The following is a 27,757-nucleotide window of genomic DNA, read 5'->3' on the forward strand; positions in this document are numbered from 1 at the left end:
AGCGTACCTGCACGCGCACAGCACACACACACAGACGCAACCTTACTGCAGTCAACATTTTGCAAACCTTCAGGTCTCCTCCCCTCCTTCCCTCCCTATACAGGCACTGCCCTTCTTGGAGCCATCTTCACCACTGCCGCATTCCCCAGGGGAACAGAGGCGCTGGCTGACATGGGCAGGAACGAAGAAAGAGAACCTTGGGGGTCCCTGCAGTGACAGGTTGGGTGCTGAGAAACAGGCAGAAAGAGCATAAGCAATCTGGCATCCTGATGCCCCACCCATCTCCAGATCCCCATCTGATCAGCCTACCAGGTGCTCTGTTGCTCTGTCTTCACCACCGCCCCTGGGGGGCAAAAAGATTGGCTGAGCACCCACAGGAATGAGTCACCCTCTGAGAGGGGCAGTGGTGGGACTGCTGTGTCTGGAATTTGTCCTGAGCTCACAGGTCCTACCTCATCCTTTACAACCACCCTCTCTGCCACTGCTACTAGACGGGGTCCTTTCACCCCGAGGCTCCAGCTCGCTTTGAGAGGCAGATCCCAGGCCCCTGTTCATACTTGCTCAGCTCCTAAGGAGCTGGGCCAGGCAACCAATCCCACAAGTGGATGATGGCACATATGCCTTGGGGGAGGGACAGCCTACAGTGGATTGAGCTCCAGGCCTCCTGGGTTGAGATGTGGGAGGGCAAGGACTCTGTCCTCTGTGATAATGGCATGGGAAGGGCTCACTGGGTTACAGGGCTGCTTCCTCCCATACCACTGAGTGTAGAGGCACTTTCCCACCAAGCCCCAAATATGGCTGGCCAGGTCCCCGTCTCACACACAGGGCCACACACCTTGCCCCACGCGGATAGACAGACACACAGCACACCAGGAGGGACCCAGTCTCCTGGCACTCCCCTCAAGGGTGGACCAGGCCCAACTATGCCAAGAGATCACAGATTAAAAAGAATAAGCCCCATTCCAGACTGACTCTGACCCAGCATGCCTCTCCCTGACACCTTGGTTTCCACTGGACTCTGGACTCACTGGTGGCTCCAGCCCAGGGCCCCTGTCCTGTCCCAGAAGCTGCACCAACAGCCCCATCCCTCCCTGCACCATTTGGCTGGCGCCAAGCAAAGGGAGACGATGGGGGGTGAGGGGCGGGGCGTTACAGTACCTTGGGCCAACGTTATAGGGGGCTGTATTGCACGATGGGGAGGGACAGGGTGTATGAGTGTGTGATTATTGCGTCCTGGGAAGGAACCACGGTCTCTGCCTGCTCCCCACCCCCCCCACCTGCCCCCTCCAGGAGGGGGGGGGCCCAGCCTAGGTCTTGTGCGTGAAGCGGGCCCACACCTGCTGCAGCTGTGACCGCGAGATGCGGAGCACCGAGGGCACGAGTCTGTGGTTGCCGGCGGCCAGGGGCGCGTGGCGCCGGTGGGGCGCCCGCACGGGGCTGCTCTCCGCCGAGCGGCTGCGCTGAATGAGGGAACCGGAGGAGCCGCCGCCGCCAGGGTGAGGGTAATGCTCGGTCTCCAGCGTGGAGGAGGAGAAAACGGAGGACGCCAGTCGTCGCAGGGGGCTGTACCGCGGGAGGGAGTGCCCCGAGAGTCTGTCCTCCTCCAACTGAAAGAGACCAAGAGAGTGGAGGGAAAAGAGGCGTCAGGCACAGACTCGACAGCTCCGTCTCGGGGGGCCACCCCACCGCTGACAGCCCCTGCGGCACCGGCGTCCCGGGCAGGTCGGCAGGGTCCGGCAGGGTGCAGAGGGGTGCAGACTGTAGTACTTTCCTGCCTCACAATCTAGGCTCCGGCCTCCAATGCCCTTTCCCGGTCTCCTCCTCACACCATGGTCTCCTTGCAGAGACCTTGGTCACTCACTTTCTCCGGGATGCCTTCCTGGCTTAGCTCTACATAGCTCGGGGTTCCCTCTGGGCTGGGGAAATCCTGCCCCCCAGGAAGGCCGCTGTAAAATGTATTAGCGTCTGTGCACCATCTGTCTTCCCGGCTGGACTCCATGCCCTTCATGAGGTCTAGAGAACACCAGCTACATGCCCTCTGAGGTGGCACTCCTGCCCCCATGACAGGGGCAGTCAGGGTCTCAGTGACAACGTAGCAGAGGGTAGGACTCTGAGGTCCGACTACTTATGTTTGAATCCCAACTACACCACTTACTACCTGGGTGACCTCAAGCAAGTTACTTTGCTTCTACATGCCTCAGCTTCCTCATCTGTAAAATGGGGGTGACTACGGTTCCCACATCATAGGACCTTTATAAGGATCAGATGTTATAATATGCAAAGCCCTTAGAACAGTGCTGGCCATGGTGTAAATGCTGTGTCATGTGAACTGTTTTATTACCCTTTGAATCACTCTTGAGAATGAAAAAAGGGATAGAGGACTGGAGGGTGGAGGAGTCGATTGAAATCATTTCTCCAAGGTGGCTTTTTCCCTGTCCTCTGCAAGGTCGAGCCACATGGCAGGGTGTGGCCGCCTCACTTGGCCACCGTTGGGAAGAATCACGCCTGTGCCCTGCTGCCCTCGTGCCCTCAAAGGGAAAAGGGAAAGTGGGGCTCAGTGTCCCAGGCTTATGGGGATGGAAATGGTGACTTGGCTGTCATCAGATGTTTCCCATCCTGACCCCTAGCTCTTCCTGGGACTGAGGCCAGCTTACATATCTTTAGGCGGGGCCAGTGAGGACTGGCTGGGCCAGCTGCTAGAGGGCTGAGGAGGAGGGGGCCCCTGAGGCCACTGAATGGGGGTCCAGGGACCCGGCATGGAACCTCCAGCAGAAAGGTGAGGAGCCAGAATATTCTGTAGGATTGTCTTTGCCCTCACTCTGCTGTCCCTTCCAGCTTCTTTGTGGCCAAGTCTAGGATCCTTCTGAACTGGTCCTGTCTGCACTGAGGGTTAGGGGTCCAAGGCCCACCTGGGGATACTGAGGGCCAGAGGTACCCACAGTTGCCCACAGTCCCTCTAGCAGCACATGCGGGTGGCTCAAGTTCAGCATCTCAGCCAGAGTTTGGTCAGCTGCCAGAGGGATTTAATTCCAGCGTGCTCCTGCCCTTTCAGGCCAGGTACTTCTTGTGGCCACCTCCCTGTCCTCAGTGCCCCACTGAAGTGTCATGTCTCTGAGGCCACCCCAGCTTCCCAGGCAGGCTGGCTCCCTGTTCCTAGCAGAGGAAAGTTCTCTGTTATCTCCCTATGTCCCTTGACTGTAAACATCGTGTCTCCACCTTTGCATCCCCACCCCACCCCCTTGACTGTGAGCTCCGATTCATCTTTGTCCCCCAGCCCCTCGCACACGTGGCAGGGAAATGCTCTAGGGGCTGCCAAACAAATGTCCATGTACTCAGGGAATGTTGACCCCCTGGGTTATCAGCCAGAGACAACCGCGCAGGAGGGTAAACATCCCTCCCCCAAATCACACACTCTGTCTGCTGCTCTCTCCTCTGCCCTGGCTTTCCCGGTCACTTCTAATTTGCACCGTAAATTCCGGAGAGAAGAAAACGAGGTGTGTGTAAGAAAAAAATTAAAGTACCATGCTATGCACACCAAAGAACAATAGATGCTCTAAAACTGCCTGGTTCCACGTTATCCTCGTCCCTGCTCCCCACAGGGGTAGGTGACAGAGTTGCAGGTGCTCCCATCTTAGGAGCTGTTAGGAGGAAGTTCACACGTCAGACACCAAGCCGACGGAGCTGGGACTAGGAGGGGCTTCCTTGCAGAAAGGCGGCAGGGTGGGGTCCCTATAGAGACTTCCTGCCTGCCCTGAGCCACTTAATCTAGTTACATTACAGGATGGGGGGAGTTCCACAAACTGTGATTCCAGGGTGCAGCCAGCTTTGGATCCCCCACCCAGGCTGGGCTCAGGACCCTTTCCAGATCAAAAGAAGGAAAAAATGTGCCAGTCCATTCCTCCCTCTTCCCCTGCCCTTGGCGAAGGAAGGAGTCAGCTTCACCCTGCTGTACTGAAATACTCCAAGACATGTCCTGCCCCATGTGCTCACACCCAGACACACACAGAGACTGCACCACACACAATGACACGCCCACAGGCACACCTGCCTCCACAGTCCAGCCAGCAGGCGCACACACATGTGTGCATGCAACACACACACACACATACACCCCCCGCACACACAAAGGCTCTTTCTGATCCCGCACAAGTCATCTGTTCTCTCTGGCCTGTGTTTGCTCCTCTCTTAAACACACAGGCCTCAGACTGTGTGGCTCCGGGCACAGCCCTGGAGCCAGCTGCCTGGATTCAAATCTTGCTTCTACCACTTAGCAGCTGGTGACCCTGGGCTAAAGACTTAGCTACTCTGAGCCTCAGTTTCCTTACCTTGTAAGTGGGGATGTGGCCTCTGCACGGTATGTGAGGACACGCATGTAGAATATGGAATTTCGGGAGCAGTGCCAGCTACTACATCCTCATTAGAACTATCACTGTGATGATTACCCTGCCAGCTGTGACGTTCTAGCCTTCCCTGGATCTCCACACACTCACAGACCCACTACGCGCTCTACACAGACACTCTGACATGTGCACCCACATGTGTGTGTACACACACGGACACGCCCACACACCGCTGCACGCTCTTGGGTAAGCTGACACCGACATTCTATGGCACACACGCAGCCATAGAATGCTGTACACTGTGGGGAAACCAAGGCCCGCACGCACCTAACATCCCCTCCAGGCTCACACGACTCATCGCTCACTGAGACAGGCAATGCCCACCCGTGTCATGAGGAGGACCTGAGCCCAAGACTGACTGTACGACAGGCCTGAGTCTGCTCCCCCAAATCTCTCCTCACCCCTTGGCTGGAATTCCCCAGTGGGAGGCTGACTCCTAGGACAAGCGGGGTGCATCTGAAGGTGAGAAAAACCTCCCAGATAGCTCAGCACCCCAACTCTGAGACCCAGTTGGCCTACAGTCACCAGGAAGGGACTGGATGAGCCCAGGTCCAGAACTCGGCCTCCTGATTTTAATTCTGGGCTTTCTCTCCACCCCACACCACCACCCCCTGTCTCCTTTCCTCCACTCTGCACGTCCCAAGAGCACGACCTATGTGTGTCTGATCTCTGATGCCTCCGGTCCCCAGCACAGTAAGTAGGGAATGACTAGGTGATGAATGAATGCATGAGTGAATGAGAGGGGAGCAAGGGAGCCCAGACAGGTCTTGCTCCCTCTCCTGCTTCCCAGTGCTGGTTCTGGTGGGCACAGTGTCCAGGTCAGCAACACAGCCATGCTGCCCACATCCTGCCACAGCTGAGCCTCCAACTCAGGCTGGCTAGGACCTCCCTGGGTGGAAGCTCATGGTCCCCACTTTTTGAGCCCCCAATTTTCCAGTGTCCAGGGCAAGGTCAGGATGAACACTCCTCAGGATCTTGGGTCAGAGGTTGTCTCTTCTACACACTGGGATAGGGCGTAAAGACAGCCCTACTTGGAGCTGCCTTCTCCAGAGCACCTGCGATCTCCCGGCCAGACCTCCCGATTCTGAGCACACAGCAGAACTGGCCCCAGCCCTGCACCTGGCATCTCCCAGAGCCTTCTGCGTGCATGCCCCCGACGTGGGACAGTCCAGTGGAACGCGGCACAGCCCCTGAGCCCTCTAGCATCACCTCCTTGCTCTCCCCAGTCCTCTGAGGGAGCACAGACCCCATTCAACACCCAGGGTGAGTGCTGGAGCCATATTCCTGGATCAGAGGTCAGCCTCTACCCCACACAGAGAAGCCAGGCCAGGCCAGTGGCCTGCTGCCTATTCTGACACCCCATGTTTGCCAGAAGAAAATACCATGAGACGTGCTGCGGACCCTCCCCCTGGCATTTATGATTCAACCACCATCTGGCCCCTCCCTGCCAGTCCTGCCTTGTCCCCCAGTCCTCCCACACGAGAAGGTGCCATGGCAGTCTGACCGGGTCCACCCAGGGCCCCCAGCATGCCCGCCCCTGTGCCCAGTTTAGGGTCCCTGCTGCCCGGGCTCCTTTTCTCCCCATCACTGTCTGAGCGTCCTGGTCCTCAGGGCTCACCCCCCGCATGGAGCCTGCCCTGACCACAGGACATCCCCTGCCGCCCTCACCCTCTTTCAGCAGCTCCTTCGCTGACTTCCAGGAGCCCTCTCCCCAGGTGTTCCACGCTCTGACCCCTTCAGCTCACTCGTTTGCAAGGGCTCCCTTTCTTTTCACCTCCCCCCTCCCAGCTCTGCCTTCACCCTTGGCTCTCCCCACCCTCTCGGGTGTCCTCTTGGGTGACATCATCCGCTCCTGTGGACTACAAGACCCCCCAATCCATATCTCCTGCCGAGATCTCTCTCCTGAGCACTGATGCCTTCACAGTGGACATCCCACAGGTACCACGAGGTCATTGCATCCAAAGCTGAGGTGATACTCCTTTTAAAGCCACTCAGTGACGGCACCGCCACCCACCCAGAACACCGGGCGTCAGTGGAGAACCCCTCTGCTCCGTCACAGCTCCCTCAGTCCTCACCCAACACCTCTCGGCTGCATCCAACTTGCCCCGAATCCAAAGTCCCCACCCTGGTCCAAGCCACCAGGGCACTCTCCCACTGGCGCCTGCCATGTGGCCTTCCTGCTGAGAGTTTTGTGCCCCTTCAATCCATTTTCCACACAGCAGCCAGAGGGATCCTTCAAAAGTACCAATGTCATCATGCCGCACCCCTGTTTAAAAGCCTGCGGTGGCTCACCAAGCCTTCAGAATCCAGCCCCAACCCCAAGGCCCTCCCAGACAGGGCACCAGGACCCACCTCGCAGCCTCATGTGCTGCGAAGTGCAAGTAGAGCAGTGCTTTCTGATGGCCGCCTCTGGGCCTTTGCACACCCTGTCCCCTTGGCCTGGGAGGTCCTTCTCCTGCTATGTCACCTGGCTGACACCACCCAGAATGCAAGACTCAACTCAGACCCGGGAGGTACTTCCTCTGGGAAGCCTTGCTGCCCCCATAAGCTTGGTTTCAGACCCTTAAGCCTGTCTCCCTTCATCAGAGCTGCAACAGTTTGGTGCTAGTCGGCAGCCCCCAGGGAGCACACAGGAGCACTTCCGGCTACGTGCCAGGACTGCGGGCGTCGGGCGTGGGGAGTGGGGTGCAAGCCCAACCTTACCTGTCTCTGAGGGCCCGTGGGATCCGACTCTCTCCGTCGAGGGCGGGGTCCGGAGTGCAGGGGCGAGTGGGAAGGGCTGCCGGGAGTGGGGGGCTGTGATGTCTCTGACCGGCCATCGGCCTGGTTCAGCTGGGGTGGCAGGGGCTGAGCCGGCGTCAGCCGCAGGTCCTCCTCGGCCAGTGTGTGCATGCCGCGTCCCCGGGGCCGGACGGCGGGCTCCGGCCCTGGCCGCCGACGCTCCTCGCCCTCCTCGGGCAGCGGCCGCAGCTCCTCGGGCTCCTCGTCCGTGGTGCCCGACGTACTAGGCTCAGCCCCCGGGGGGAAGTCCTTCAGCTCTGTCTCCTTGTCAATGATGACCCACTCCTTGCTGTCGAAGTCCTCCTCCTCGGCCAGCGGCACCGAGCGGAAGGCATTGCTCAGGGCCTCCTGTTCCACGGAGGCTGACACGTCCATGCGGCCGCTAGCCTGCCGGTCGGCGTGGCCCGTGTCCACTGACAGCATCTGGGCCGGCTGCGAGGAACAGGCCTGGCGCGAGGGTGAGCCGGGCAGATCCATTCGTGACCTGCAAAGCCACCCAACGTGGGGCTCAGTGCCCAGCCTCTCTGGACCCCCAAGGACCCCAAGGAGGTGGCAAGGTGGAAGCTGATGCCTGAGACCCCCTGACCACTGCACTTCTCCCACCCTGGGCCAGGCTCAGCCACGTCCTGGGTTGCCACCCTCCAACCTCAGTCCCTGCAAAGATCTCATTCATTCATTTAGTCATTCATTCAACACACTTTTTTTTTTTTTTTTTTTTTTTGCAGTACGCGGGCCTCTCACTGTCGTGGCCTCTCCCGTTGTGAAGCACAGTCTCCGGATGCGCAGGCTCAGCGGCCATGGCTCACGGGCCCAGCTGCTCCGCGGCATGTGGGATATTCCCGGACCGGGCACGAACCCGCGTCCCATGCATCGGCAGGCGGACTCTCAACCACTGCACCACCAGGGAAGCCCCAACACACATTTTTGAATGCCTACTGTGTTCCAAGAATCTAAACAGGCAAAAAGTAAAATCTGGTTCCTGTGCCCAAGGAACACTGTCCTCCAAACCATGCCCAGGAAACTGGATCTTCTGATTTTCCTAAAGGCAATTTGATGTTTGCCCAGCTGGGGCTCCCACCCAACGCGGGCTCTCTCCCGCTACATCCAGGGCAAACACACCCACCTGGCCCTCGAGTTTGCTGATGGTTTTCTAGCCTCTTTTACCACCACCCTTCAAGCCTACCTGGCTGGTTTCACCACCTCCAGCAAACTCCAGTGACTCCCAGCCCAGGACAAAGTCCGCATGCCTTAGTTTGGCATTCAAGGCCCCTGACGGCCAGCCAAAGGCCCCATTTCCCCCTTCGCCTAGCCAGACCCATCTCAAATTCATTTGCTTTTCCACAAATTGCTCACACCTCTGTGCCTTTACGAATGCCACTCCCCACACACAGCCTGTCCTCCCACGCTTTGCTGTCCACCCCAGCTCGATGTCACCTCCTGCAGGGAGCTGTTCCCTCCGGCATTGATGGGGGTTAATTTGCCTTTCCAGCGCTGCCTGTGTCCCCTCTCGTCACAGAGAGGAGCATGTGTATGTTTACGAATCTGCCACCCCAGGAGACTGCGAGTTCTGCCAGGCAGGGGCTGGGTCCCTTCTGACCTTTGCTTCTGGGACCTGGATCTGGGACATCTCTTCCATCGTTATCTTAACCTGTGCTGTGAATCTCACGTTACTTGCAGAGGTTCTCAACTGGGGAGTACCAGCCCCAAGGTGAGGGTATTCCTGGTTGTGGGATGCTATACAAGGAAGAATTGTCCTCTCCCAGATGCCAGGGTGCCCCCCTGAGAACCACGGAGGCCTCAGTCACACTCAGGCTGTGGACAGGGGGCGGACTGCCATCCTCCCCCCTGCATCGAGCCTGTGAGGGGAAGGGTGAAAGATCAAAGCCTCCTGTGGGGCTTTCTCAACATCCTCGTACCCCAGCCTGTGTGGGACCTGCCAACTCCAACCTGCACACCATTTTCATCAACTTGTTCATATGGCTTAAAATAAAACCCCCGGAGGGAGGCCACCCAGGTCTTACATTCATACTCCCATGTAAGTGGCTAATGTCACTTCCTTTCCCAAGAGCATGGTTTGTTTAAATAGATGTGAAGGAGAAAGGAAGCCAGAGGAAGAGAGGGGCCGAAGATTGTGGGGGGAGCGGGAATTGACGAAAGCAGGGAGGTGGGACACCCTGATCTCACCAGCTTCATAGGTTCTCCTGCTCCCAAGTGCCCCAGAGCACCCCAAACGCTTTTGCCCTGCCTGAGATCCTGAACCTTCCAGAAAATCTCTCCTCAGCCCTCTCCTCTCCCCAGCATCCCTGAAACAAGGGTTCAGTCTGAACCAAACCAATGTGCTCTTCAGGACTGTCTTTGCTCAGGGCATTTCCCACCTCCCTTCTCCACTCGTATCCCTTCCAAACTGCCCCTCCTGACTCCTCCCTGTTTCCTGAACCCTCTGGGCGACCATGGATGAAAATGTGGTCTTCTGGCCCGGGTAGTTCAACCTGTGAGTGTGTGAATGTGTGTGTGAGTGTGTGTGTACGAGCATCGGAGTGTGTGTGGATGTGAGTGTGTGTGTGAGGGCTGTCGGCTCCCTCCGGACAGGGCCTGTGTCTCTTTGTCCTGGGGGAGCCACAGGGATTGGCACAGGGCTGCCCTGACTCGGGTGTCTCCACACCCCAGAGGGGCACTGTGCCCATCCCAGAGGGGGCGTGCAGGTCGGGGCAGAGTCCAGAGGGGGGTTTCTGGCTGAAGTGGCGCATGAGGAGGCAGGGACCTCCTACCCCAGGGCTGGGCCCCAGGAAGAGACCTCTTTCCTGGTGCAGAGAAGGCCTCAGCCTTGCTGTGAGGTAAAGCCCCACCCAGAGCCAAGGGAGGTGGGGTCATGTCTCCCACCCGAGGTTGTCCCACCCATCAGATCTAAGGTGAGGATGGGACCCTGGTCCCTAGCGGCCATCAGTCACCCAAGGTCGACCAGCCGCCCTCTCATCCCCTATCCTAAAGGCTCACCTTAACTCTAAACTCTCCAACACTGCCACCCACCAACCAGGTCCCTCCTTGACATTCAGATCCCTGAGGCCTGACCCCCAAAACTTGGTCTGTCTTCTCCTCAGGCACTCCCCGAACCCTTCTCCAGGCCCCTCCCCCAGAGCTGAAGGGGGAGGGGCCTGGAGAAGGCCCCAACTGCTCTGAGGCATCTGTGATTAGTCCCCAGGGAAAGAGGTTCTGGAAGCACGCCCACCTACATCTCAGCTCTCACCTCCTCCTACACCTTCCTCCAGCCCCACGCCCCTCCGAGGTCTGAGCCGGGCCCTCGGCATGCCCCACCCCCTCTCCAGGCTGGTCACTGACTCTAACTGAGTCTGACCCCAGACCCAAGTAGAACCCTCTTAACGCTTCCAAGGTCCCCCCACCTCTGCCTGGAATCTGAACTTTCCTCCAGACCAGCCGTGTGAAGGTGGAGGGGACCAGGGGCCCCTGATCATCCCCCTGGCTCCAGACCCACCTCCTCTCATGCAGTTCCACCCGCCCATCCGCCGTGGACAGCCTCTCCGACTCAGGGCTGTTGACCCTCCGGTAGTGCAGAGAACGGACTGGGGTTGTCGGTGAGTCTGGGGGGGCACGCACCGGGGATCCGGGGAGCCCCGCAACTCGGCTCTGCTCCTCCTCCACCACACAGGGGGTCTGCAGGGCAGGGGAGCTCCATGAGTGGGGCTGACAGGGCAGCTGTGGGCAGGTGGTTTTCTGGGGTGAAGGAGAGAGAGGGAGGTCCGAGCACTGGGATGCCGGTGATCCTGGGATGGGACCGGGCCAGGGAGGCAGGGCGAGCAGGCAGGCGGCTGGGGAGAGGGGCCCACGGGTGGGGAGCAAGGTGGGAGGGGGAAGGCCACCCGCGTCCCCCTCCGCAGCTGCAGTTACTTTGCCAATGTTGATCCGGAGTTTGTTCCGGTTGACATCTGTCTCCTCCCAGACTTCAGCCTCAGGACCCCCGGGGTGGGGGGCGAGGTGGGGGCTGGAGCCCGGCCCCTCGGGGGGCCGCCCCGGCAGGATCGGAGGTGCGTTCTCCTGGTCACTCAGGTGTTCGCCCTGCAGCACATCCTCAGTGTTTTCCCGGAGCAGGTCGCCGGGCACCGGCGTCACGTTGACCACCCTGTGGAGGCCAGGAGGAGGCCGTGGGCAAGGCTGGCAGGGGTGCCATCTCCTCTAGCACAGGCCCTGGAGACCACCCACCACCCATGAGAGTGGGCACAGGCAAGGTCTGGCAGGGTCGGGGCATCCGTAGGCCCATCTCCATCCCTGGCTTGCAAACCCTCTGGGACCAGACCACCGTCAGGTGGCTCAGGTGGTCAGAGGGCTGGAGGGCAATTACAGCACCACCTGGCTCCGTTTATTTAGGAGATCTCGATGCTCTCTGGCCCTGCCAGCTCCCCACTACATTTCGCTGGCTGGCTTCCTTGAGACTAGGAAATGGGTCTAAAGAAAGAATCACTTTGGAGTTCCTGGACCAATATCTTTACAGACCCGGCACCTCACGTGCTGGCAAGTCCTGTGGAGTCTCCGCAGTGTGTCCCCTGGCTCACCCCTAGGGCTGGGTGGGGAGCCCTTCTCACTCTGGCCCCTCCCTGGGCCACTCTATCTTTGTGCTTTTCAGTTAGATCTGAAATCGCTGACCCATCGATTACAAACAGCCCAGACTCAACTAAGAGTGCTTGGAGGGCAGGGCCTGCACATCTCTTCTCTGAGCCCCCACAGGGCCTGGTGCCAGGGCTCAAGACCTGTTCCCTGAATGGATGCGTGTGACCACCAAGAAACAGACAGACTGTGGCGCTGGGAGAATCTCACTCAGGGCTCCCTGCTCCCCAGTAAGGTCAAGAACTCCAAATAAGGATGCCCCCTCCATCTCCAGATTGAAGGGAGAGATGTGGCAGAGCTTCCTGGGATTCAAGAACCCTGCTTCTGAGCACCAAGAACAGGAGAGACAGCCAGGTGTGTCCAGGTAGGAAGAGGAGGAGAGGACTGGCTTCTCAGGTGACACCTCGGGGCAGGGGTCATCTGCCCCCCCGTCGCCCCTCCCAAGACTCACCCAAACATGGCTGCCGTCTGCCGGGTGTTCTGCTGGGGCGGGGTGGAGGTGCTCGTGGACAGGAGGGCGTCATTGCCCGCCTTCTCCCAGTCAAAGGCCTCGTTCTCCGCGATGCCCCGCTCCTTCATGCTGTTCTCAAACACTGACATGATCAACTGCAGGGATGGGGGTGGCGGGAGGACAGAGAGGTGACCCAGGGGCTAGCCAGGAGGAGGGGGCAGTTGCTGGGATTGCAGGGGGAAGAGAGGGGCCTTCCAGGACAGGGATGGGCCACAAGGGGGCATTGAAAGAAGGGCACATTGATTTTAAATGAAAACATGCACAAAGTATGCAAATCAGCATGCAAATTATCATCTTGACTTAAGCTCCACTGGCTGGACACAAGCCCTTGGAGATCTGTCCCCTGATTTCCAGCCCCAGCCTCCTCTGCCATCTCCACCATCTCAGCAGAAGCAGCAGCAGTAGTTTCCCAAACCCACCACCTGGGGTCATGCCTCTGCACAGGCTGCTTCCTCAGCCTGCAGTGCCTTTCCCACTGTCTTCTCCACTCTGAAGCCTTCCCTGAATACCCCGCCCACACGACTGGGCACAGAGCAGCGGTTTGAATTGTTCACAGGCCTATCTGCCACCTCTACATTTCTAGCAGCCAGCCCAGGGCCCAGCACCGGGTGTGCTCGAAGCTGTGTGGTCTGGGGGAACCCATGAGGCTGAGCTAGGCCTGGGGGGCTTGGCCTCCCACTGCCCGAGTAAGGGACCTCTGCCAACAACTGGGTCCCTGGGTTCAGGAGGTGGCGGCCCCACAGACCTTTCCACTTCTGACTTAGCTCCCTCCAGAGGGTTCTCTCTGCTAGCAGGACCCCCTTCACTGCGAGCCCACTGTGTGCCTGACGCTATCTGTGCTCCCTGCTGTGTGTAGCCGTGCCTCGCACATAGTGGATCCTGGGCAGAACGTTCTCTGATCAGTGGGTCCCATAGGGGTGTAGTGATGGCGCCTTGGAAAGAGCACTGGACTTGGAGTCAGATGTGCCTGAGCCCTGCCCTGCTCCTAACCAGGCTGTCAGGCCTCAGTTTCCTCATCTATGAGATGGGGATAATCATCCCACTTGGCCTCCTGCAGAGTTTCAGTGTAAAGTCCTTGAAAGCACTTGGCTTCATTAATTGTTAAGTGCTGGAATAATAACATAAAGAACACGCAATATCACCAAAGGCTTGTTTTAAAGCTTAAATGAGTTAATGCAGGAAAAGTACTGAGAACAGGGTGAGCTCTTGATAAATCTTAGCTGTGACTACTGTTTACAAGAGCACACAACAGTTTCTTTCGTGTGGTTGGAAGACCGGGGGAGGTGCTCAGGGCCAAGCCGGCAGGGGCGCAGGGCCTCAGCAGGATGGGTGGCGCTGGAGACAGTCACCCATAGAGAGGCGTCGGGGGTGCAGGAGCAGGCAGGCAGGCTCCCACCTGGTAATCGGGCTTGGTGAAATAGTCGAGGCTGGCGATGTGGTCCAGGAAAAGGTGGAACTCGGAGGGCATGTGCTTCAGTAGCATCCGGTGCTCGTACTTCTCCTTGATCATCCCCACCTGCTCCTGGAGACAAGAGGGCACTGGGAGATGCAGCCCCAGCTGCCCCACACGCCCTCCCTGCCCTCAGACCCAGCTGTACCGCCCTCACCTTGTCCTTGATCTTCCTCCAAGGCAGCTGACCCACTGCAAACTCCACAAGCATGTAGAAGAGGGACCACAGGTCATCGTGGCGGCCCATCTCCTGGGGGTGGGAGCAGGGAGGGGGTCACCCATGGCTCTCAGGTCCTTCCCTGGGAGTGGAGGCTGACCCTTCACTGAGGGACACCAGTCAGGGTGCCTATGGGCAGAGCTGGGGTCTCCCTGAAGCCACGGCTCCATTCCTGACCCGCCAACACACAGAATCCCACAGTCCAAAGCTCCGTGTGTGCTTTCTCATCCACAGAGATTTGTGGTGGGGACAGAGAGGAGGGAATCCCCAATACAAGGAAGAAGGTGACGTCAAGGGGAGACGCCCGCCGAGCCCTCTTCCAATCAGGGTCTCTGGAGGGGCATCTTCCAGCCCCTGCCCTGCACTCCTCTCCCCACCTCCCATCACAGCTGCCTGCCCTGCTCTCTTCCTCAGCAGCATATTCTGCCCCTGACCTCTGCCCTTACTGTCCCCACATCCCTCAGTCCCGCCCTGCCACTCACCCGGTTCTTGTGAGCATTGACCGAGGCATAGCGAACAGTCCCGCGAAACCCGGCCACATTCCGAGGCTGCAGAGGGGAGGACACCACCACGAACGTCACCCACTGCCCCTGACCTCGGCCACATCTCAACCCTGCTTACCAAGCCTAATTCTGCCTACTTTAGCCCTGACTGCCTCCTTCCCCATCACCCACCCCCCCACCGCACTCCCGAGTCGGCCTGGTCAGGAGCAACCTGACACACCAAGCCCAGTCCTAAACCCGTCTCCCGACCCTGCTCACTGCCCCTGCGTCTGCCCTTGACCAGGCAGACCACAGGGTGTGGAAGTGGCATCCACCCAGGCCAAGGGGGACAGGGGGACAGGGGGACAGGCCGAGTGTGGACCCAGCACTGGGTGACACTGAACACAAGGCCAGGCCTGTCTAGGCAGCTGCAGGGAAAACTGGTGAAGGGTCCCCAGATCAGGGGGTGGGGCGAGGATGCCAGGATTCCCGTGAGCGGCGGTACTCACGGGCCGAACGTCCCCCGTGGTGTTGGTGTACTGCCGGGCCAGCCCAAAATCCAACATGTAGCACTTTCTGTAGGTGGAGGGCAGCCTGCCCATGGCAAAGTTTGACTGGGGGAAGACAGTAGCTGTGAATTTTGGGGCTCCAGGCCCACCTCAGGGGACACCAAGAAACAGCTCTGGTGAGGGGCCTTCCACCCCACATACACTCACGTGAGAGTAAAACATCAGTATGTACAGCAGGTCACAGACCTTATCTGAGGGGCAGGTGTGATTATGCTCATTTTAGATAGGAGGAAACTGAGGGCAAACTGCAGGCTTCTCCAAGATCACACAGCAAGAGGTGACCCAGCCAAGGTCACCTGGCTCCAAATCCTTGGAACTCCCAGCAGGGCTGTGTGGCTTAGTGTAACTGTCCTGCTCTGAGGCATCAGGAGACCAGCATTGTTCTTGCTGTGTGACCTTGGGCCATTCAACCAACCTTTCTGGGCCTCAGTTTTCACCACTTTAAATTGGGTCCAAGCACCAAGATCCAAGATGTTACAAAATCAGCTACTTGGAATCTCTTACCAAGCCCCAGCCCCTCGTCACCCTTCCTTCTTCAATCCTTCCATCCTTCCCCAACCCCTTCACCTTTCCAGGTTCAAGGACTATTCAGGTCAGGGGTGAGAAAAAGGAAGAGAAGAGAAAAGAGAGGAGGACATCGGCACGCCCAAGGGGCAGGCAGGGGTGCTCCTCAGAGGCAGGGGAGAGGAAGAGTTGGAACTTGGGATGGAGAGCAGGAGGAGGGGACAGGTAGAAGAGGCTGTCCCCACCCAACCACTGCTCTGGAGAAGAAACCAGGGGACCTAGGGAAGGAGAGGAGGTGGGGTATGTGCTTCAGAGGAGGGGGCAGCCCTCACCGGCTTGATGTCGCGGTGCAGGAAGCCCACGGAGTGGATGGCCTCGATGGACTCCAGGATCTGCTTGCCCAGCCGCAGAGTGGTGCTCAGCGTGAAGGTGCCTCGAGGCTGGCTGCGTCGCAGGTCAGCCAGGTTCCGGCCCTGGGGTGGGGGTGGGGGTGGGGACAGGCCCAGCTCAGCTGCCATCCGACCACCACCGCCATGACACTCTTCCCAGCCTCGCCCCAAAGGCTTGCGCCCACTCCCCATTCCTCCCAGGGCCACAGTCTCCGTCCCGCCCCAGGAGTCGCTCCCGGGGTCGGGTGAAGGGAGGACGGGCCGCGGGGACTCACCTGGAGCTGCATTACTACGTAGTTAAACTTCTCGTTGCGGCCACAGCCGATGAACCTGCACACGTGGTCTTTCCCTGAGGGATACAGACAGGGGTCTCTCAACTCCTACTCCTTCTTCCTCACTCCCAGCCCTAAGGTGGGCTTCCCGTGCACTCTTGATTCCTGGTTCCCCCAGCCCTGGCCCCGTGGCCACTTCTCCCACCTCCCCCTGCCCTTAGGCCCGTCATCACTCTTGGACTCTGTTCCCACATCCCCTCGCCCATCACCTCTCAGCCCCTGGCTCCATCACCTCTTCCCTCCCATCTTGCCCTGGACCCGCACCTTGCAGCTTTTTGAGCACAGCCACCTCCATCTTGAGGACCTGCTTGGGCTGCTGGGCCGACTCCACCTTCAGGGCCACGTTCTCCCTGGTCAGCAGGTCCATGGCCTCGTAGATCTCACCAAAGCCCCCGCCCCCGATCTTTTTGAGCTACAGAGATGGGTGAAAGGGGAATAGGGGACACAGGGATCAGGCTGAACAGCTCCTCACCCCACTCATTACTGGGTCACATCCTTCACTGATGGGGACAGGGGCTGTCCTTGAAGGGGAGGACCCCGTGGCTCCCTTCTTCACCCCACCCACCCGTGCTCCCACCTCCTCTCCTAGTGCTGGAGACAGAGAGCTCAGTCCATGGGTGTACAACTATTCACAGACACAGACACACACACACACACACACACACACACACACACGCATGGGGCTAGATGTCAGAGTGGACAGTGGGAAAGTTATGAGACCTGAGACTCCACAGAGACAAGGAGACAAGCCGATGCAGGATTCTGAAGAGATAATGGGCCATCGTGAGCCTTTTAAGGACAATAAATATCACGCTCCCCCCATCCCCCACCTAGACTGAGCAGCCTCCATCCAGAAGCGAAACTAATTTCCAGAACCTTGCAGCTTCAGGTGGGTCCCTCCCCCAGGGAGGCCAGCCCTTCCCGGGGTTGGCAGTCTCCTGAAAGATGACACCAGGGGCAGAGAGCATTTAGAGGGAAGTGTTCGGGGGAGGGGACTCAGCAAAGGGTGTCCTCTGCCCAGGCCCCCTGCTGAAGCTCACATCACTCCCGAGGCCCAGGTTAGATGCCCAAAACCAGGGTGAGCCTCCTGTCCAGGGGAACATGGTGGGGATGGAGGTTTGAAGAGGCTCTGTGTGTTCCCAGGGAGCATTGCAGTGGAGCTCTGATGTTCTGGGCAGGCAGTGAGAAAAGGCAGAGGGGAGAACTGTGACAGAGGACGAATTGGCCAGGGGAGATGAGCAAAGCTGAGTTATGGGGTGGGATTAAGTCAGGGGCCCAGGGGTCTTGGAGAGTGAGGGTGCTGCTGGCAATGATGGGGGGACAGGGGAGAAGGTGCTGAGTTCTAAGTTGGGACTCATTTGGCTTAAGAAAGATGTACACCTCTTTCCGCCATCTTTCCGTGTCGTCATAATGGTGCGCACAAAGGTCCCGGCTGATGCTCTCAACAGCATCAACAAAAGTGAGGCAAATGCCAGGTTCTTATTAGGCTGCGCTCCAAAGTCACCGTCCAGTTTCTAACTGGGATGCTGAAGCACGGTGACACTGGCGAGTTTGAAATCGCTGATGCTCACAGAGCTGGGAAAATTATTGTGAACCTCACAGGCAGGCTAAACAAGTGCAGAGTGATCAGCCCCGGATTTGATGTGCGGCTCAAAGAGCTAGAAAAATGGCAGAATAACCTGCTTCCGTCCCGTCAGTGTGGTTTCATTGTACTGATAACCTCAGCTGGCATCATGAACCGTGAGGAAGCAAGATGAAAAAACACAGGAGGGAAAATCCCGGGATTCTTTTTCTAGGGATGTAACACGTCTGTGCAAAGAAAATGCCTCGACAGAAAAAAAAAAAAAAGCTAAACAGTTCAATTCTCCCCTCCCCAGGGAGCCCCCCACCCATGGGTGGCCTGACCTCTTCCAGAGTCCTCACTTGTGTCCTGTTGGCTTGTAACGTACCAGCCGCAGCTGGGCTTGCTCATGATTGGATGGAGGCTGCTCTGAGCATCTGTAAACTCCTGACTCTAAGCCTCCTGCATCTGAGCCCGCCCCTTGGCATTTATTCAGCACGCGGATGCCCAATAAATGTTTAATGGTGGTTGAAACATGGGAATGGTGAGAGATAGGGGGCAGGGCAGAGCTGAGGACTGCGAGTTCCCAGCAGGTTACAGTTGTAAACACTAGAAAAAGAGAGAAGGATGAAGGGAAGATTTGGAAGACAAGTGGAAGGCTGGTTGGGTTCTTGTGCCCAGGAAAGAGGAGGGAGGAAGAACAGTGAGAAACCGGGGTCCCTCTCTACTTGAGATGAAAGTTAAGGTCAGACTTCCAGCAGAATTTCAGAACAGGAGGAGACAGATGCAGACTCAAGGGAAGCAATGGCATGTCTTGCTCTGGGAACGTGAAACTCAGGGGAGATTCTAGTATCTTCTAGACTCCTTTACTGTTTTCTTTGTGGGAACGTGGAGGAAACACCTCGTTTTCTGTGCTCCAGACTCACAGACATCATCTCAGCTCATCCCCAGAGGCTCCCAGCAACACAGGTATGGAAGGTCACAGGAGTTGTCATTTTGCACAAAAGGAAAACTTAGGCACAGAGAGTTAAGTACCTTGCCCCAGTTCACACTGCTAGTAAGTTGCAAAGCCGGGTTTCACTTAAACCCAGGGAATCTGATGCAGAACCCACAGTCTTAACTGAAATAATAGGAACCATTGACTATACTGTGATTAACAGTGTGAGTGCTGAGATTCAAGGCCAGATCTGCCAGGCTCCAAAATCCTTGCTGGAGATGGTAAGGAGGGCTCGGGGCACCCAAGACATTTCTGACACCTACTGTCCAATTTCCCAGGATGCCAAAGGGTATTTCTCTACCACCTCCACTTCCAAACAGAGTCTATTTCTCTTTCCTTAGTTCCTTCCTCACCCCCCACCCACCCTTTACAGAACCTCTGGGGGCAGGGGAGTACTGCAGGCACCCTAATAATACTTTTAGGAGGCCATGAAAATGTTTTCATTTCTTTTACAATCAGAAGGGGGAAATGAACTTTTAGGTCAAAATAATTTTATTATATAGTATTAATTTATTCCTCATTATAGCAATGCAGTCATACAATTGCAATCTTTAGTACTTTATTATGTTGGAAGGGGCCGGTAAGGGCAAAAGTGCCCAAGGCCCACGAAAGTCACAAAACAGCTTTGCCCACAGCCCAGTGACAGGAATGTTCTCTCAACCTCCCTGCACCAGACCCTATTCCTCCCCTCCTAAATTTTTTCCGGACCCTCTCCCCTGCCGAAGGACCTCAAGAAACATGACACAATAGGACTAGCATTCACTTAGGAAAAAGGAAACCAGGTTTCTTGGCCCAGCTCTGGGTGAACTGGGGTGAGTTTCTGCTTTTCCCCTTCTGTAAAATGAGAGTTGGACTATAGAATATATGTCACAACTCTCCCTCCGTTCTCTGATCCTGATTCTCAGATGGGCTAATTCTTAGGAAGCAACATAGTTCAGTGACTGTTGCCCCAGCAGTCAGACAAACCTGGTTCCACCGACTAGTCACGGGAACTTGGCAAGTTAGCTAATCCCTGTGCCTCAGTTTCCACAACTGTGAAACGGGGATAATAACAGTATCTACTCCATAGGTTGTTGAGATAATGCATGTAAGGCATTTTGCATAGCGCCCGGCCACAGTAAGTACTCAAAATAAATGCTAAGTTTTTATTGCTATTATACTTTGACGTTCTGATTCTAAGGGGCACCCCTCAAGAAGAAAAAAATGCTATTATTTTTAAATACTCCACCAAATGCCATGGACCCTCATTTTCTCTTGGCACAGCCCATTTGGGCAGTTTTCTTGGTTCCTGAGCTATGCCTCACTCTCTGTCTGTCCCTCGTGGAGACTGGCTGAGGGGAGGCATCTGGCACCCCACCCTCTCTATTTCTCCAGGGTCCAGGGAGGGAGGGGAAAGCGAGGTCACCTGGCAAAGACTGAGGGCTTGCCCCTTTCCCCTCCACCCCTGCCACTTCTCTCCCCACTCATCTCCCACCCCCTCCCTCAAAAAGCACAGGAAATTTCTAACCCAATTTCACTATGTGCGTGAATACCCTCTTTTTCTCACCTCTTCAATGCAAAAGTCCTCCTGCCTCCAATCTGCCAGAAACTATGCCCTGAGCAGGACCCGGAGGGGGTGAGGGTGGCGTCTTGGAGGAACACGCCTCACTTTGCCAGACCCTCATGCCTTTGATTACTGCCCTGGCTCCTCCTCTCCCAGTTTCTGTCCCATTCCTCTCCCCCTCAGGAAGTCCCCCTCTGGGACATAGACAGCCCTTTCCCTCAGCTCTCGGGCTCCTCCAGCTCCATCCCTCACCTCCTCCAGTCCCAGAGACATCTCTGACAACGTTGCCACATTTGCCCCTCTCCCTGGCCACTAGGAGACCTGCCCACTGGGTAGTTGTTGCCATGGAGACCTGCCCGCAGCCAGGCCCCACTCTCCTCTCAACCCCGCACCTCTGGTGAGCCGAGCACCCACCCTATGCAGACCCACAAGCTCACATAGTCACCCCAAATTCTGCCCCACATCATCCTGCCCCCATAAAAACAGGACATCAGAGTGCCCTCAAGCATCGGAAAGAAAAGGGGGGCGGTGGGACAGGGATTGATTTTTCATAGGTTCCGCTCAACATACACTACACTGCCTTTGCCTCGACCCTCATGTGTCGCCCTCCCATCCGAGAGGCAAAGCCCTGAAGAGGCTCGGACTACAACTCCCAGCAGACCGAGCAGCCCGAAGTCCTGGGCTGGAGGAGCAAGGCACGCTGGGAGATGGAGTCTCGGCATGTTGCACCTGCCGCAGGAAGCAGTGAAGGGAGGAGGGTGGATAGAGAAGATGGAGTGCGGATGCGGTGGGAGCCGCCTTCAGGTCCTCTCTCCCCGAACCCAAGCTTTTCTGTCCTCTGCGGAAGAGGAGGGGCTCACTCATTGCCCTTCTCCAAGGTCCAGCAGAGAAACGGCCCCCTCCCCCACCCCCGCCCTCCTCCCCTCAATGAGCTCTGCAGCTCCTGCTCTGACATCCAACCAGGAGTTGTTGCAGGCTGGGCCCGACCAACTTGACCTAGCGGGGAAAGGGGTGAGAGACGGCGGGGCTGGAGAGAGGGCACTGGGAGAAAGCGATTGTCCACAAGTGTAGGCAAAATAATGACCTGCAAGCCATATGCAAATGAGCTTAGAGGCACCTCCCTCTTAGGGTAGGGGCGCCAAGGGCACCTGTTTTAACAGGTCTCCAGATCCTCTCCTCCCATCCTCCCCCACCCGTCCCTCTGCCCTGCTGGGTCACTCACTCACCACCTTCCAGCGATCCTTGACCACGTAGTTGGCCGGCAGGATGTCGGCCTGCTCCCCTCCCCCACTCATGTTGGTTTCGTCCTTAAGAGCGGCCGCTAGGCACTGCATCCGCCAGCCGGAGGGAGGGGTGTCCGCAGGGCCTGCCCTGAGGGGGCCATCTACCTGGGGGAGTGGGGAGGGACTGTGAGGGGGGCAGGCTAGGACCCGGGACCCACTTGCAGATATGGAGGAGGGGAGTTCCATTCTCCTGGCAGGCATCTTTCCCTGGCCCACTGGGTGGATGCTCCAGGGGTCAATGGGGGAAACATTGTGTAAAAATCAAGTGGAGGTCAGAGGAGAAGACAGAAATGCCATTCACAGGAAGGGAGATACAAACTACAAACTGGAGATGTGAAAACCAGCAACGGGCACACACATGTAATGGAAAAAGGAGAGGAAAATGATTTGTGAACAGGCTGTGGGGAAAGGGTTTCCCAAAGAGACATGCTAACTAATGTGGGGAAGACTTGCTGACCGAGGGGCGCACCAGACTGGAATCAGTGCCTAGGCCGGGGAGACCTGAGCCAAGAAGGACCAGTCTGGGGATTCGATCTGTGGCCCCCACACCCGCACATTTCCCGTGCCACACCGTTCCCAAGGAACTGTGTATCTGAGGCTTATTGAAAGGGGAGACCTGCTGAACCAAAGGGTGACCCAGGGAAGACACACACCAGAGTGACAGAGACCTCCAATCAACCATGGGAGATGTGATTATCTGAAAAGGAGGAGCTACCCAACAGCCCCTTGAGGACGGTGCTGAGTTAGGAGGCTGCCACCGTGCTCAGAGCTGAGCCCAAACCACTGACACGGCCATGGGGGTGAGAAGCAAGGACGTGAGTGATGGGGTGAACATAAGGCGATGGATTCAAGACATGGATTTTAGAGGTATGGCAGCCCTGTGGCCACTCAGAGGGAGAGAGGCAGGCTGAACTGGGGGGAGGTGAGGACAGCGGGGAAGTGGAAGCGACCTAAGAGAAGGCAGATGTGCCAGGGGGCAGTGGGTCTGGATGGCCAGTGGATGAGAGAGCCTCTGCCCACACTTTTCTGTGTCTGCTAAGGAAGAAACACAGCTCTTGTCGCATTCGGATAGGTAGAAGTTGGATATCAGGGGGAGTGTCCCAAGTGTGAGGGCTGGGAAAGCCAGCCAGGGTTACCCAGGGGAATGTCAGTGTGCGCATGTGTGTGTCTGTGTGTGTACCCTCTGTGTGCGTGTGTATATGTCTTTGTGTGTCTTTTTGTGTGTGTCTATCTATGTGTCTGTGTCTTTGTGTCTGTACATCTGTGTCCACGTGTGCTTATGTGTGGTTTTGTGTCTGTTGGTGTGTGATGTACCCGTGTGTGGGCAGGGTTGAGATCTCTTTGAGATCTCTGCCACCCCGGTACAGGAATGGATCTTTTCCTCTCTCCCTTCCCCCTACACTTTTTATAAGTACACGGCTCTGGCCTCCCAGTGACCCAGGACAGTCACAGATAGAAGGAAGCTCCTCAGGCTGGATATGGTGGGGGAGGTGGAGAGGAGGAAAGTGCCTAAGATACCAGTGGATGGGGCGGGAACTCCATGAGCCTGTCTTTACTTGGGATGGACTCATTCCCCAGGGCTCCTGTGTCTGACCATCCAGGTACAGGGGCAGCGTGGGATAGCGAAGGCGTGGAAACAGCCTTCCACAGGTCATGGTGTGCTGTGAGGGATCTTCAGGGAGAGGGACACTGTCACTCTTGCTCTGCCAAATGACTCAGCTGACTGTTTCCTCCAATCCACACAACTTCAGAGTATCAGGACTATGAGGATATTAAATAGGCCTCTGCCTTCCTTCTGCCAAGTGGCAAATGGGGCATCAGGAATTCAGAGGGCAGTGAGAGCAATGGCAGGATGAAGGGAGAGGGAGGGATGGGGGATTCTGAAATAAAGGTGGAGAGACAAGTTGAGGACAAGATTGAAGAAGCAATTGAACCAGTAGGGAGGGAGCCTTAAGGAGTTAAACAGGGTGACCTCTGGTGGGCCTTCCAGTCCTGTGATGGTGGATTCTATAGATTGATGAGGAAGATGTGAGTCCTGCCCCCATTCTATAGATGGGCAAGCATAGAGGAACAGGTGAGGTGGGAAAAGGGGGAGTGGAGGCAAGAGGATAAATGAGGGTTCCCTGCCTCTCCCTGCCCACCATCCTTCCCACTCTCTGCCTCAGAGGACTGCACTCAGCCCAGGCTAGGGTTGGATGACACAGACACAAGGAACCTGACTGCCCCATGACCGCCCCCTCAGGTCCCTTTAGTGTGTGGAGGGATGGGTGTGTGGAGAGAGAGGGCTTGTGGAGGAGGTTTTATATCTGTCAGCAAGTGTGTATGTATGAGAGTGTGGGACCAATGATGTGTGTGTGTGCGTGCAGGTGTGTATGTTGGGGGTGTATATCTAATCTAGGTGGTTGCGAGCTCATCATGGCATGTGCATATAAGTGTTGGTGCGCACCTATGCAAGGTGTAAGCCAGGTGTGTGTGTGAATCTGGGAGCCCAGGTAAGGAGAGGTGAGGGGTAATGGGAACAGGTGAAGAGAGGTGTGGAAGGGGGCACAGGGAATGCAAGGGACAAGGGTGATAGGATCAGAGGAGGGGGTTGCATAAGACAGAGACAGGTGAGGGATAATCATGACAGGTGAAGAGGGGACAAGACCATGAAAGGGGCTTCTGGGCACAGTTGAAGGGACGAGGAAGTAGGCAAGGAGGCTGGTGGGAGGACAAGGGAGAGAGGTTATGGAGAGAGCAGGGAACGACTGTCAGGGATGCCAGGAGAGTGAAGCCATAGGGACGGGGACAGAGGTGAGAAGCGAGGAGCAAAACCCCTGGAGGACAGGCTGGAGAGGGTGGGTGTGCTGGGGGCAGGGCGCCGATCCAGGCCTCGGGATGCGGCCCAGGCTGTGTAGGCCAGCGTCCCACCTCGGGCGGAGACGGAGACGGCACAGGGAGGGGGAACTGGAGAAGGCTGCGCTGGGAGGTGAGCCAGGCCAGAGTCCCGATGGGTTCACAGAAGGAGACCCCTCCCCGACCCCCGCCCGGCCGGCCGGCCCCGCCCCGCCTCGCCTCGGCTCGCCTCGCCTCACCTGCTCTGAGCCCGCTGCGGCTGCGGCTGCGGCTGCGGCGGCGGAGGCAGCGGCTCCAGGCGGCGCATCCCCCGGGGACGGGGCGGAGAGGGGGCGGGGGCGGGGGCGACTCAGTGCGGTGCTGGGAGGCCCGCTCCCTCCGGCGGCGGTGGCGGCGGCCTCCCGACCGGGACCATCCCGGCCCGGCCCGGCCCGGATCCTTCTCGGGCGACGGCGACGGCGGCGGCAGCGGCAGAGCGGGGAGCTGCCCACAATGCACTGCGCCGCCAGCATCAGCACCAGCCCTGACATCACCTCCTCACCGCCCCGGCTCTTACATCACCGCCCTTGCTCTGACATCACAGTCTACTCTGCTCCTTTCTCCACTCCTGCGGCCCTAGGACTCTCTCTCGTATGGACCTGTTTCTGATCATAGATTCTCTTCACTGGTCTCTGCCATTCGCTTGACCCCCATCCCCCAGCAGGGCCCTGTCACTCTTTACCTGTCCCCACAGTCCTCACCTGTCTCCATCCTGCTTTATCTTCTCCACTCCCAGCGTGTCTCTATCACGCCTCACCTGTTCCCATCAGCCTCAACTGATTTTCCCACATAATCTTCCATACGTTCGTGTTACTTTCCTCTAAACTCATTTCCCCTCACCTGTACCCATCCTCTCATAAGCCCCCCCCATTTCTTCTAACACCATCCCTCACCTGTAACTCTCACCTCGCCGTATATATATATACACCTTACCTCCTGGCTCAGCCTGGCCCTTTCTTTCTTTGGTCCTTTCTCCCATCTGTTGACAAACTCTCGTTTCTCTTAGCAAATTAGATGCACACTCTTTACTGTGACATGAAACATTCTTCCCAATATGGGCCCAGAGAGGCTATTATTACCCTTCTGACAGATTGGATTACTCAACATTCCTGAGCATACTTTTGCAATTTGTCTCTCTCAGGTCCCTTCCTTCCATCCTTCTTGTCTTCAACAAATGCACACTGAGTAACTTCAACAACAACCACAACGACAACAACAATAATAATAGCAGTAACGATTTACTCCTGCCAGACACTGTTCTGACCTTTCACATATTAACTCATTTAACCCTCATAACAGCCCTTTGAGGTAGCGTATTAGTGTTATACCCATTGTATAGATGAGGAAACTAAGATGCAGAGAGGTTGAATAATTTGCCTTAAGTTACGTACACAGCTAACAAGTGGCAGAGCTGGGATTCAAACCCTGGCCCCAGGGTGCATACTTCTAACCTCTATGCTGGCAAGAAGGATCATTGAATCTGCAAAAGTAGCCAGAAGAGACTTCTTGGAGGAGGTGCACTCGACTGTAATTTGAAGGATTAGTAGGAGTTTTTCAACAGATGAGTGGGGCCAGGGCAGAGGGTGGGACAGACTTCCAGGCTGAGAAGATAGTGTGTGGTGAGCTGGGGGTGACCTTGTGCAAGATCATGAATGATGGGCCTTGTGTGCTGTGCTAAGGAGATTAGATTCTCTCCATTTAGTTTTTGGAAGCATAGTGGACAATGTGGTGAGCCATCAGATCCTCCTTCAGAATCCAGGGACTCATTTCCCTGGCTGCCTGGGGTGCTGCAGACTGGCTCTCTCAGCTCACTGTCTGTCTGGAATTGCCCTTGACCAAGGGAGCTGCCGTGCCCAAGATCATGTGCCTTTCCTGGGGCATCCCATAGCCAATCGATGATAGACCCGTGAGTACAAAGGCCTGGCACCATCACCCCAACTCAAGGCCACTCTGAAGGAATATCCCATTTGCGAACCCCCGATAGGATGAGCCAAGGTTTCTGTTGAGGCTGCGTCAAAACTCAGCATCTACTCTGCCCAGTGCTGCTTCCTTCAGTCCTCCCCAGATGTTGATCCTCAGAGCACATCCCAATAAGCCTACTGCATGAGCATCTCTGTCACAGAGTCAATGTACAGAGGACTCAGACTTTTAGACAGGAAATCACTGAAGAACTTTGTGCAGAGATAAGACAGTCTGATCTGAGTAGACTTCCAGGTTAGACTTCTAGGTTGACTTTTTTCTTTTTCAGTATTTTAGAAATGTTGCTGTACTGTCTTCTAGCTTGCATTGCTTCTGATGAAAAATCTGCAGTTATCCTTATCTTTGCTTTCTCTGTATGTAATGTTTTCTACTCCTCTGGCTACTTTTACGATTTTCTCTTTATCACTGTTTTCAAGCTACTTGATCGTGATGTGCCTTGGTGTAGCTGTATGCATGTTTCTTCTTTTTTTAAGTTTTTAAAAAATATTTATTTGGCTGCGTCTGGTCTTAGTTGTGGCACATGGGATCTTTCGTTGCAGCACTTGGGCTTTGTTTCCGCGCATGAGCTTCTCTCTAGTTGTGGCATGCGGGCTTAGTTGCCTCTAGTTGTGGCATGGCATGCGGGATCTTCGTTCCCCAACCAGGGATCGAACCCGAGTCCCCTGCCTTGGAAGGTGGATTCTTAACCACTGGGCCACCAGGGAAGTCCCTGTATGCATGTTTCTTGTGCTTGGGGTTTGTTGAGCATCTTGTATCTGTGGATTTATAGTTTTCATCAAGTTCAGAAAACTTCTGGCCACAATTTACTCAGATACTTTCTCTTCTCTTCTCTTTCCTTCAGGGACTCCAGACGCTCTGTCTACTAGGCTGCTCGAAGTTGTCCTGCAGCTCGCTGAGCTTTGTTCATTTTTTTCCCAGTCTTTTCTCTCACTGTGTTTCATTTTGGATAGTTTCTACTGCTATTTATTCAAGTTTATTCATCTTTGCTTTTGCAGCATGTAATCTGGTATGAATCCCATTCAATGTATTTCTTTTATTATAGTTTACATTTCTAGAAGTTTGACCTGGGTCTTTTAAAAATCTTCCATATTTAATTTTCCTTCTAACTTCTTAAACACATGGAATAGTAATAACTATTTTAATGAACTGTCTACTAATTTTATTATCGGAATCATTTCTGAAACCATTTCAGTCGGTTTATCTTTGCACTGTAGGTCATACATTTCTGCTCCTTTCCATAGTGTAATTTTTTTAATTGGATGCCAAA

General features: G+C 56.3%; 1 protein-coding gene and 1 pseudogene across 1 annotated transcript in view; one reads left to right on the forward strand and one right to left on the reverse strand.

Moving 5' to 3' along the window:
• The window catches only part of TTBK1 (tau tubulin kinase 1), a 38,322-nt gene extending 16,561 nt beyond the window's left edge, over positions 1–21,761 (reverse strand). The window contains exons 1-13 of the mRNA XM_089918697.1: positions 21,580–21,761; positions 16,517–16,664; positions 16,196–16,269; positions 15,864–16,004; positions 14,968–15,072; positions 14,459–14,524; positions 13,917–14,009; positions 13,706–13,831; positions 12,250–12,404; positions 11,085–11,316; positions 10,672–10,850; positions 7,104–7,665; positions 1,338–1,607 (exon numbers count right to left, since the gene is read on the reverse strand). Of these exons, the coding sequence (XP_089774823.1) occupies positions 1,338–1,607; positions 7,104–7,665; positions 10,672–10,850; positions 11,085–11,316; positions 12,250–12,404; positions 13,706–13,831; positions 13,917–14,009; positions 14,459–14,524; positions 14,968–15,072; positions 15,864–16,004; positions 16,196–16,269; positions 16,517–16,664; positions 21,580–21,687 (2,259 nt within the window). The 5' untranslated portion in view covers positions 21,688–21,761. The remainder of the gene's footprint in view (positions 1–1,337; positions 1,608–7,103; positions 7,666–10,671; positions 10,851–11,084; positions 11,317–12,249; positions 12,405–13,705; positions 13,832–13,916; positions 14,010–14,458; positions 14,525–14,967; positions 15,073–15,863; positions 16,005–16,195; positions 16,270–16,516; positions 16,665–21,579) is intronic.
• Positions 17,202–20,128, forward strand: LOC149748194 (small ribosomal subunit protein uS8 pseudogene; annotated as a pseudogene).
• Positions 21,762–27,757: the final 5,996 nt, after the last annotated feature.

The sequence above is a fragment of the Delphinapterus leucas genome, chromosome 10 (assembly GCF_059928025.1).
Source record: "Delphinapterus leucas isolate spDelLeu-1000000601 "Yukka" chromosome 10, BTC_Dleu_Yukka2, whole genome shotgun sequence".
NCBI lineage: Eukaryota > Metazoa > Chordata > Mammalia > Artiodactyla > Monodontidae > Delphinapterus > Delphinapterus leucas.